Below are 12,121 nucleotides of genomic sequence, written 5' to 3' on the forward strand. Positions count from 1 at the left end.
GTTAAATTATGATGAAATCTACAATTTTGTAATTTTGGGGCAATTTTTACCAGTTTTGGTCAAAAAATGTGTATTTCCAAAACTACTCATCCAATAGCTTTGAAATTTGGTGTAGAGGTTCCTACAGATGAACTAAATGATAATTATTGAAATAATGATGAAATCTGCAATTTTGTAATTTTGGGGCAATTTTTGCCATTTTTGGTCAAAACATGTGTTTCTCAAAAAGTACTGGTCTGATAGCTTTGAAATTTGGTATACAGGTTTCTACAGATGAGCTAAGTAATATATATTGAATTTCTGATGAAATCTGTAATTTTGTATTTTTGGGGCAATTTTTGCCATTTTTGGTCAAAAAATGTGTATATTCAAAACTACTCATCTGATAGCTTTGAAATTTGGTATACAGGTTTCTACAGATAAGCTAAGTAATATATATTGAATTTCTGATGAAATCTGTAATTTTGTATTTTTGGGGCAATTTTTGCCATTTTTGGTCAAAAAATGTGTATATTCAAAACTACTCATCTGATAGCTTTGAAATTTGGTATACAGGTTTCTACAGATGAGCTAAGTAATATATATTGAATTTCTGATGAAATCTGTAATTTTGTATTTTTGGGGCAATTTTTGCCATTTTTGGTCAAAAAATGTGTATATTCAAAACTACTCATCTGATAGCTTTGAAATTTGGTATACAGGTTTCCATAGATGAACTAAATGATATTTATTGAAATAATGATGAAATCTGCAATTTTGAATTTTTAGGGCAATTTTTCCTATTTTTGGTCAAAAAATGCGTTTCTCAAAAAGTACTTGTCTAACAGCTTTGAAATTTGGTATACAGGTTTCTATAGATGGACTAAATTTGATCTTTTGAAATTATGATGAAATCTGCAATTTTTACTTTGTGGGGCAATTGTTGCCATTTTTGGTCAAAAATTTATTCTCAAAAACTACTCATCAGATAGCTTTGGTTGACATGTTCTTAGGGATGATCCTATGTGATACATTCAAAGTATGATGAAATCTTCAATTGCATTTTTGCAGCTTATTTTAGCCACTTTTTTCTGGCCACTGCATGGAGCTATCAAAGATTTCCACCCTTCTTCATCAACATGTGTCTAAAATAGTTATTCTCTACATAAACACAGCGGAGCTATATCGGCCGCTAGGTCGCTTGTTCAAAGTTGGTACATGTATATTGACTAACGTCATACATATACATGTTGATTTTTTAAACAGTGAGATCAAATATCGCTGCATGGCTATGATTTTGTTACAGTTTTCAAATGTACAGAGCCATAACTCAGACATATTTCCACCAGTATCATTCAAAGTTGTTAAAAAGGACATGACCTTTTTCATACATATGCTCGTCAATTTGTTTCACGTCATGTAGCAGTAACATGTCAATTATTGAAGTTTCGTAAGTAGGCTGATATGTCAAGAAATACGTACTGCATCAAATTCATGAAACTTTATACAGATGTTAACTGATGTTAAGCTCACATTGCTTTAACATTGAAAAAGACATTTATCAGTGTCATTTTAATTAATTTGTCATTGCATAAGTAATGAACTTTCCTAATTAGGGTGATATAGCCACAAATTAATACAACGTCAAATGTGATGAAACTTGATACAGATGTTGATCTCATAGTGTTGTAAATACTGCATCAAACTTTATGAAATATGGTACCAGTGATAATCTGTCAAGTGTTAGAATTGTATGCAAAAATGTTTTGCAACATCCTGTTGATTAATTCCTAGTTGACTCATTTTATGACCTTTAGGATGGTGACCTACATTGGTTTTATGTTTTCATCACCATGGAACTCATTCTTGGCCATTGAGCGCCATCTGTATCAAAGTATTTTTATCACAGACCTAATTAATGAAGAGGACTCTATCCTCTCTGAGGACATGTAATCAAAGTACCCATTAACAAGTGGGGACTGTGTCATCAACGATGACTTGTTTGATGAAATACTGATAAAGATAACCAGCTGAAGATTCTTTATAACCTGACAGATATGCTGTTTTTTATGACGTAAATGTTGATAAGCAAGTCTTCTTTACTTTAATTAGAATGTAATTAACTCTCATTTATATTATTATAAGCAGTAGTATCAAGTTGATCAAGCTAACATTGACAAGTTGGTCGGCTGTTGAAGGTTAAAAGCTGTAAAAATAAATGTATGCATGTCTATCTGTTTGTCTGTCTGTCTGTCTGTCCATAGACCCGGGGTTTTTGGAGGGTCTATGGTCTGTATGTATGTATGTATGTATGTATGTATGTTAGTTATTATGTGCGGATGTATGTCTGTCACATTAAAAACTCAGATCGTCAACATTAAAACTCCTAATCGCAGCACCTACCATCTTAGTATTTGATGGACAGGTGCATCGAGGGGTGGAGATGTGAATTTGTTGAAATAAACATGTCAAAGTCAAAAATATGCAAATGAAGGGGGAAAAAGGAAACATCCTGCAAATTGCTAAAACTTTGTAACCACTGGCCAGATTTGGTTGAAACTTGGTATGCAGGCTCTTTATAGTGACTTAAGTTACATTTCTTCAAATTGTGGTGAAATTTTGAAAGTTGTATTTTTTGGGCGATTTTCCATTTTTTGTCAAAAAATCTTTTCTGAAAGCACTCATCCCATTGCCTCGAAAACTTGTATGTATGATCCTAGGGTTGACCTTTGTCAGATTTGTTCAAATTGTGGTGAAATTTTCATATTTGTATTTTTGGGGCAATTTTTCCCATTTTTTGTCAAAAAATCATTTTCTCCCAAAGTATTTGTTGGATTGCTGTAAAACATGATAGTCTTGATCCTAGGGTTGTTTTCTGTCAGACGTGTAAAAGTCATTATGAGATGGAGCATTTCATATTGCTGGGGTATAAGATTAATTTGGACTTGCAATGGAATTTTCTTAGTCAAGCCGTAAGAATGCAATGTCATGTGTGTACTAGTATTTACTATCGTTGCAAAATGGGAGGACAGTGTCATTGACACTATTTTTTTATATTCAACTTGTATACTTGTTAATAACTTGATTACATCCGTTCTCAATTGCTACAAAATTTAACACCCAACAAGCATAAATGTATAGAGAAATTTGACACAATAACTTAGGGTTCAATACTATACTAGTTACAATAAAGTGTTTGTTTGTATTGTAAGATATGTAAATTGACTAAATTTGCTAAGATATACGAGCAACTAGACAAGCTTCTACCACACTTTGCCATTATTCTCCCATACTGCTGCTGACTGTGTCATTGATTCCATTTTCTACAATGCCTGTGGTTAACTTTATTGTTTTATGTTTTGACATTACATAACTCAAAGAAGACATTGATCATTCAATGACTGTCAGAATTCCCAAAAGTGTGAATGTCGAGGAAATTAACAAATTATCATATCTCTTGTCATCCACATTTCTCTTCTGTGCTTTATTTCTATTATGTTACAATTACCGTAACATATCATCCTAGGATATACTGGTAGTAAGTGAGAGAGTGAAGTCAATGAGTGTGACAACCATAATTGTCATCCTAGGATATACTGGTAGTAAGTGAGAGAGTGAAGTCAATGAGTGTGACAACCATAATTGTCATTGTAGGATATACTGGCAGTAACTGTGAGAGTGAAGTCAATGAGTGTGACAACCATAATTGTCATTGTAGGATATACTGGTAGTAAGTGAGAGAGTGAAGTCAATGAGTGTGACAACCATAATAGTCATCCTAGGATATACTGGTAGTAACTGTGAGAGTGAAGTCAATGAGTGTGACAACCATAATTGTCATCCTAGGATATACTGGTAGTAAGTGAGAGAGTGAAGTCAATGAGTGTGACAACCATAATTGTCATCCTAGGATATACTGGTAGTAAATGAGAGAGTGAACTCAATGAGTGTGACAACCATAATTGTCATTGTAGGATATACTGGCAGTAACTGTGAGAGTGAAGTCAATGAGTGTGACAACCATAATTGTCATTGTAGGATATACTGGTAGTAACTGTCTGTGAGAGTAAAGTCAATGACTGTGACAACCATAATTGTCATTGTAGGATGTACTGGTAGTAAGTGAGAGAGTGAACTCAATGAGTGTGACAACCATAATAGTCATCCTAGGATATACTGGCAGTAACTGTGAGAGTGAAGTCAATGAGTGTGACAACCATAATTGTCATCCTAGGATATACTGGTAGTAACTGTCTGTGAGAGTGAAGTCAATGAGTGTGACAACCATAATTGTCATTGTAGGATGTACTGGTAGTAAGTGAGAGAGTGAACTCAATGAGTGTGACAACCATAATAGTCATCCTAGGATATACTGGTAGTAAATGAGAGAGTGAACTCAATGAGTGTGACAACCATAATAGTCATCCTAGGATATACTGGCAGTAACTGTGAGAGTGAAGTCAATGAGTGTGACAACCATAATTGTCATTGTAGGATATACTGGCAGTAACTGTGAGAGTGAAGTCAATGAGTGTGACAACCATAATTGTCATTGTAGGATATACTAGCAGTAACTGTGAGAGTGAATTCAATATGTGTGATAACCATAATTGTCATTGTAGGATATACTGGCAGTAGCTGTGAGAGTGAAGTCAATGAGTGTGACAACCATAATAGTCATTGTAGGATATACTGGCAGTAACTGTGAGAGTGAAGTCAATGAGTGTGACAACCATAATAGTCATTGTAGGATATACTAGCAGTAACTGTGAGAGTGAAGTCAATGAGTGTGACAACCATAATAGTCATTGTAGGATATACTGGTAGTAACTGTGAGAGTGAAGTCAATGAGTGTGACAACCATAATTGTCATTGTAGGATATACTGGTAGTAACTGTGAGAGTGGAGTCAATGAGTGTGACAACCATAATTGTCATTGTAGGATATACTGGCAGTAACTGTGAGAGTGGAGTCAATGAGTGTGACAACCATAATTGTCATTGTAGGATATACTAGCAGTAACTGTGAGAGTGAATTCAATATGTGTGATAACCATAATTGTCATTGTAGGATATACTGGCAGTAGCTGTGAGAGTGAAGTCAATGAGTGTGACAACCATAATAGTCATTGTAGGATATACTAGCAGTAAATGTGAGAGTGAAGTCAATTAGTGTGACAACCATAATAGTTATATTAGGAAATACTAGCAGTAACTGTGAGAGTGAAGTCAATGAGTGTGACAACCATAATAGTCATTGTAGGATATACTGGTAGTAACTGTGAGAGTGAAGTCAATGAGTGTGACAACCATAATTGTCATTGTAGGATATACTGGTAGTAACTGTGAGAGTGGAGTCAATGAGTGTGACAACCATAATTGTCATTGTAGGATATACTGGTAGTAACTGTGAGAGTGGAGTCAATGAGTGTGACAACCATAATAGTCATTGTAGGATATACTGGTAGTAAGTGAGAGAGTGAAGTCAATGAGTGTGACAACCATAATAGTCATTGTAGGATATACTTGTAGTAAGTGAGAGAGTGAAGTCAATGAGTGTGACAACCATAATAGTCATTGTAGGATATACTGGTAGTAAGTGAGAGAGTGAAGTCAATGAGTGTGACAACCATAATAGTCATTGTAGGATATACCGGTAGTAAGTGAGAGAGTGAAGTCAATGAGTGTGACAACCATAATAGTCATTGTAGGATATACTGGTTGAAACTGTGACAGTGAAGTCAATGAGTTTGATAACCATAATTGCCATTGTAGGATATACTGGCAGTAACTGTGAGAGTGAAGTCAATGAATGTGACAACCATAATTGTCAAAATGGAGCAAGCTGTGTTGACCAGTTTAATAGCTACAGGTAAGCTTTGTATTGTCTTCAAACAAAACAAATAAATGTATGATACTTGCTTTACAGTGCCATTGTTTTCACATACTAACACTGTAACTTTGTAGCATAGCTTAAGACTTACAGTGTCTTGCTATCTGCTACATCAAAGGCCAAAACTGGTTTTCTGGTTTTATATCAACAATGACAACTTATGCTATCTTTTACTGAGTATGATTCTATCTTCATAAGCAGCCTACTACTTCTCTCAGTGTGCAGTCACTTTTATTCAATTGTGTACAAAAACTTACCAATTTCAATGCAAATTAATGTAAGATTTTTTTAAATTTTTGAGTGAAATCTATGTTGTTAACTTGTGACAGACAGACTAGTAAAACTTTCAGCAAGTAAATAACCCTGTTATGAATGATATGGACAACATGTGTAGAGTATAGAAGGAACTGAGTGTCAAAATAAACTGACAGACATCAAGTGACACTCAATGATATATTTGAATTTACTGAAGCTGAGCAAAACATGAGTGATCTTCAGGAATTCCTAGAAATTAAACATTCATATATCAGCTGTTAAGTAACATCATACTTTTGTAAGGAAAGCTTCCGTTATATCGCTGTTTCGAACTGTAGTTATTTCATAAACTTCACAAGGCGATGCATTGATAATTGTAAAATATCAAATATGACCATCAAATCTGAATGAAATGTGAGTCAACCACAGATACAATTACGGAGACACAGTGACAGTAACTGTTCCTTCCCAGCAATTTACAGAGTGCTTTGTTTTACGTCTTTGTACACATCTGTAATACCTTTCACAAGCTCTATCTGTGCCTCTCTGCACAATGACCTTTGACCCTTGTGATTCCTTCCTTAGTTGAATCTCTGTCTTTAGGCTTTTTCTTTGCCATTCTTCTCCTCTTTGAGGATACCAAAGTTTCCAGCTGACATCTGTAGAACTAGGTGCTGATATCTGTAAAACTAGTGCAAAGTCAGTGACTGTAAGTATTGATAATGTAAACATGCAACTGTCTGTGTCTAATTTGATCATCATTATCACCAGAAAATATCAACATTAACAAACCTTAAGCAACAATCATCACTAACAATCATCAAAATAATGCAAGTAATAGTAATTTTGAAATTTTGTTCATGTATCATTTCTACATTGAGTTTCAGTACTGATATTACTTCATGAATATGTCATGTTAGATTCCATGTTTTTCAAAATGACTTCTGCATGGTTGTGTTCCTTAAATGTGAATCCCACTTAGAAAGTACATAAATGCCCCATTTTGTTTCACAACCCAATGTTTGTGTTAAGAAATAAATGACAGTGCAATGTTTGTCACATGAAATAAATATGCTTTCTAGCAGTGAATCTTTCAGTTTTTTCAATCATTTTGACTTTCACATCACAATTTATTCAAAGTATTTTGCATGTTTTGAATATTAATTGTTGGATTGATAAGAAACTGAAAATATGTTTTTAAAAGTAATGCCTGATTTTTTGTTGTTGAATTCATTATGTACAACCCTGTTGGGTTTTATTAAAAAAAGCAAGAAAATAAACTTCTATAGTGTTTTAGTTATGGTAACTATGGCTTCAGAATGAAGTAGTTGTTTGACTTTCGACTATTCAAACCTAAGGTCCAGTCATTCTCTTTTCCCCAGTTTTAGTTTCATTTGATCAAACGCATTTGCTGTGAAGAGCGCATTAGATGATTATCATATCAAATAATGAAACGATAATTGATGATCGTCGATTACTGAATTGATTCCATTTGAACTAATGCGGCTCGTGTGAGACAAAATATCCCCAACGCGTGTGAGAAATCTGATCCCAGGTCCTTGGTGTGTGAGATTCTTTTTCTCACATGACCACAAAATGCGTTAAATTCACATTGGACATGTTCAACATTATCCAAAATCGTGACAACTCTGTCGTCTGCCACTGTACTCTGACCCGCTTACTTTGTAGTTCCTGTCCGTGTGTTACTCGTCGTGCCATTGGATAACATTTTGCGCGTGGAACGAAACAGACTGTCTATCATCCAATCAGAGCTTGTGTAATATTTACTGCAGAGTGTGGGACGGTTTCTGAGAGTGTGGGATCGATTTTTCCCACACCGTCGATCCCACACTCCCAGTGGCCAGGAATGTGAGAAATTTCCATCTCACATAGGTTAATATGGACCATCACTGAATCATAAAAACTAGAATAATTGAGTGATTGTATTGACTTGTTATGAATTTCATATTTAGTACAAACATTTCCATTGTTTAAAATTGTAACTCCTACATGCAATTGCTCTGTTTATTACACACCTCATACATTGAATCTCCTGTGTTCCATGGTTTGCAGTGGAACCTTGTTGATGATATAGCAGGCAGCAAAAGCCATCATATAGTCACATCTTGACCTGAACTACTTGTATCATTTATGCTGCACATTTGAGTCATTGTAATAAGTATCACACTGAATGAGCTATGGACATATTTAATTCATAATGTTTTCATCCACATCATTCTGTGCTCTGTTGAAAAGATCCTCATTTAGAAGGTAGAACATGTTCTGATTGATAAGAGACAAGTTCTAAAAATACTATTGACTGACTGTTGAAATTTATTTGCCTGTGGCATGTGACCACTTGCAGTCCTATCATTTATTGTAACTTTTCTTATGTTTCAAGGCATTTATCTCCCCTTGGTCTACCCTGTAAAACACAACATTGTACTCTGCCAAAAAGACCATTGCATATGTTTATATCTTACAGTGGGAATATCAGTGTGAGTGGGCAAAGTTTTTCAGATTATTGGAGAGAGAGTTAACCAATGTGATTCATGCCTTTTCTTGTAGATGTGATTGCAGAGCTGGCTTTACTGGTCCTCTGTGTGAAAGTCTTTATACATGTATCAACAATCCATGTGTAAATGGTGCAACATGCCTTGATGTACCAAACACTCAGTATAGTACACAGTACACCTGTATCTGTCTCAATCAATTCATCGGAGCAAATTGTGAAGAAAGAAACTACTGTTCAACCAATCCATGTCCATCAGGGATCTTCTGTGAAAATCGAGAAATGACATTCTTTTGTGATTACTGTTATGGTGAGTGCTGCAATCCCATCTCATACTGACATTTTACAGTTACAACAAAGTAGTGGTATAGGTAGCTCTCTCACTTCTGATGTGCTAAACAACACCTCTGTTTCTGAAAACAGTTGACAATAAAAATTGTAACAGTAGTTGATTGCACATTGAAGTATAACAGTGCAATTCATCAGTTTTTGAACAGTAACTTTAATAGCCAGTCAAATACATTTGAAGATTGCTTCATAATCTTTCTACCTCCAAACATGTCAATAAAAGTCTTATAGCTGCTTAATCAGGACACTGATGTCACCATGCAAAGAAACATAGGAACTTGTCAGTTTTGTCTTGGTTCATTTTTCATTGTTGTCCATGGTTACATCATATATGCCTAGAATGTGTAACTGACCCTATGGATGCATTGTATACGCTGGCCATGTGTAAATGGACAATATTTAATTTCATTTTTAATGTAATTCAATTACAGTTATGCTAATTGATGACCTATTATTCTGCAATGCAAAGCAAGATTGTGACAAGATAAACTCCAAACTGCAAATGTTTTCATGTCAAAAGAATTTCAGGCACAGAACATGTGAAATATATTTTTCTAAAGAGTCTATAGACACACACACACCAGAGAGAGAGACACATACATGCACACAGAGTATCCAAAAATTATATCTCCATCATCTAAGACAAATATGAGGAAAAAGATATAACACAACAACCAGATAGCTGATTACAAACATCTCATTTATCTTTGCCCTGTGACTTTTCATGATATTATCATCTGCACTTAAGTATATCAACCAGTCATTGTATTATCACTGTAAACTTTTCATATTTTCATTTCAGTTAATCCATGTGAGAATGGTGGACAATGTGAAGTCAATACATTGACGCCATTAGGCTATACATGTCAGTGTATGTCAGGATTCACTGGTGACAGTTGTCAAGTCAATATCAATGAATGTGAATCCAATCCATGTTTCAATTCTGCTACCTGTGTTGACATGGTAAGTTTTTTACCATACATACAGATCATGGAATACTGCCAACACCATATAACAGCAAGTACACTTTGATGAGTAAAGAAGTAAAAATGTGATTGTTTATCCAATGAAGTGAGAAGTAATTTCAAATAAGAAGTCAATATTGTATTAGATTATAGAATTCAATGGCAAATATATAAACAGTGTTTTTTCTGACCAGCCCAGATTGATGTGTCTAACAGCAGATATGGCCATGGGCAGTGTAATGGTTTGTAGTATATCCAATGTTTTCTTCTTGAGACTTTAAAATGGACCATACCTTGACTGTGGGTTTCAGTGTTTTATTTGTAAGTGTACTAAGTATTACTGTGTGTCTACAGGTTGATGGATATCGCTGTAACTGTGCTATACCATATTCCGGTGACAGATGTCAATTTAATCCATGTCTTGGTAACCTATGCCGCAGTAATTCAGAGTGTATTCCATTGAGTACAAGTCAATATCAGTGTCTGTGTCCCGTTGGATTAACTGGTGATTATTGTGAACAGAGTAAGTCTTCATTTTTAAAACAGTTCTAGATAATATTACTACACAGAAGCATTCATCATAAGATGTATTCCTCAACACGACTTTCTTTGATCATAGTGTGCTTGTGGCAAAAGTGACAATTGTTTGAATTTTAAAGCATTATCAGATGACAGTGTCCTCACAGTCAGTGGCATGAAATGTTATTGCACCATTTCAAAGACCAAGAATTGTGATACATACAGTCCTTTTGTTTGCAAAGTGTGTTGAAATGTTTTACAAGTCACATCTGTAAAAGATAATGATTGTAATATTTAAAATTCTTAACAGACTTAAAAAGTTGTCAAACACTGAGTGCAGGTATCTGTTTATGAGATCAGGTAATTGATAATAGATTCTCTAAAGGGTAAGGTTGGTCGAAAACTCTTCATATAAGAAATAGAATCTGTACAAAAAATTGATGTGAAATCCATCGCCTGATTTACTTTCACTCACTGGTTGAGTTGCAGCAGGCTTTTGTTGAGGGAGACAGACAGGCAAAAGCAATGTACAAGCCAAGTGCCTTGCACTGTCTGCAACTAGGTCAAAGTTCATGAAAAGCTTGCCGTTGTGTTTGGTATAGTAGTTGAATCCTGTATACATTGTCTTCCATTTGCGTAACATGGAGAATTCATCAAACAACGTTTGCAATCATCAGCCATGTGTACATGCTTGAGTATAGCAGTCAACTTGATTCTGATTTTAGCGACAATGATTTGTGACCAACAGTTCAAAGTCCAAAAGTTCTAATGGTAATCTTTGTTCAGAAAGCAAGGCCTTGACAAACAGTGATGATAGCTGCCAATAAACTGTCCCATCTGTCATCATTAGCATATTGCAAATCTGGTCAAATGTCAAACCTTTGCAACATGTTCATAATTACCATGATCAGATGAAGATTGGTAAGTCTACAGAATGTCTAATTAGATCAAGGTCAATACACTTTGTGCCATAGCAACTTGGCACTGATGTACATAGCTGACTTGACACAATGGTCGAATGGTTTAATAGGTGTGAAGTAGTGGTTGTTGAGTTCAAAGACCATCCCTCTGGACCTTATCTTAAAATTAACGCAAAGGCAAAACCCTGATCTGAACAACCAATCATCCAGGTGTTATAATTTCATTAAAACTCATGCTGTCAAAGTACAGGAGAACAATATTTTTTCACTTTATCAATCCAGTTACCTTCAACATACATGGTTAGTAACACATTTATATCAAACTATAGATATCACATTTATCGGGAACAATGAAAATGAAGGGAACATGACCGGGAGCCATCTACTAATCTCAACTGTTTTGCATAGGTCTCTACATCACTTCTGACTGTATGCTTTACAGGAAAGAGTAAAGATGGAGTACTATTGAAAAGTGAAATCAAATAACTCTTACATCATGGACCATGTTTTTCATAATATCATTTGTTTAATCAGCAGAATAAAGTAACCTTCCCTTTTAAGTATATAGAAAACCTATATTGATTTAAGTAAAGTGTTTGTTTTCTTCAAAAACTCAAGTGTTTTCATTTAGTCCATTGATTTAGTATATGTAACTTGGTCAACCAATCAAGGTTGACATTTGATAAAGAAGTAAATATGTTATAGGAGAGCAAAAACATAAGCAAAGGCAC

General features: G+C 34.8%; 1 protein-coding gene across 1 annotated transcript in view; it reads left to right on the forward strand.

Moving 5' to 3' along the window:
* LOC139139368 (protein eyes shut homolog) overlaps positions 1 to 12,121 on the forward strand; it is a 91,187-nt gene that overhangs the window by 51,426 nt on the left and 27,640 nt on the right. The window contains exons 17-20 of the mRNA XM_070708266.1: positions 5,754 to 5,850; positions 8,695 to 8,948; positions 9,789 to 9,949; positions 10,306 to 10,474. Coding sequence (XP_070564367.1) covers positions 5,754 to 5,850; positions 8,695 to 8,948; positions 9,789 to 9,949; positions 10,306 to 10,474 — 681 coding nt within the window. The remainder of the gene's footprint in view (positions 1 to 5,753; positions 5,851 to 8,694; positions 8,949 to 9,788; positions 9,950 to 10,305; positions 10,475 to 12,121) is intronic.

Source organism: Ptychodera flava, chromosome 8 (genome assembly GCF_041260155.1).
Source record: "Ptychodera flava strain L36383 chromosome 8, AS_Pfla_20210202, whole genome shotgun sequence".
In the NCBI taxonomy this organism is placed as follows: domain Eukaryota; kingdom Metazoa; phylum Hemichordata; class Enteropneusta; family Ptychoderidae; genus Ptychodera; species Ptychodera flava.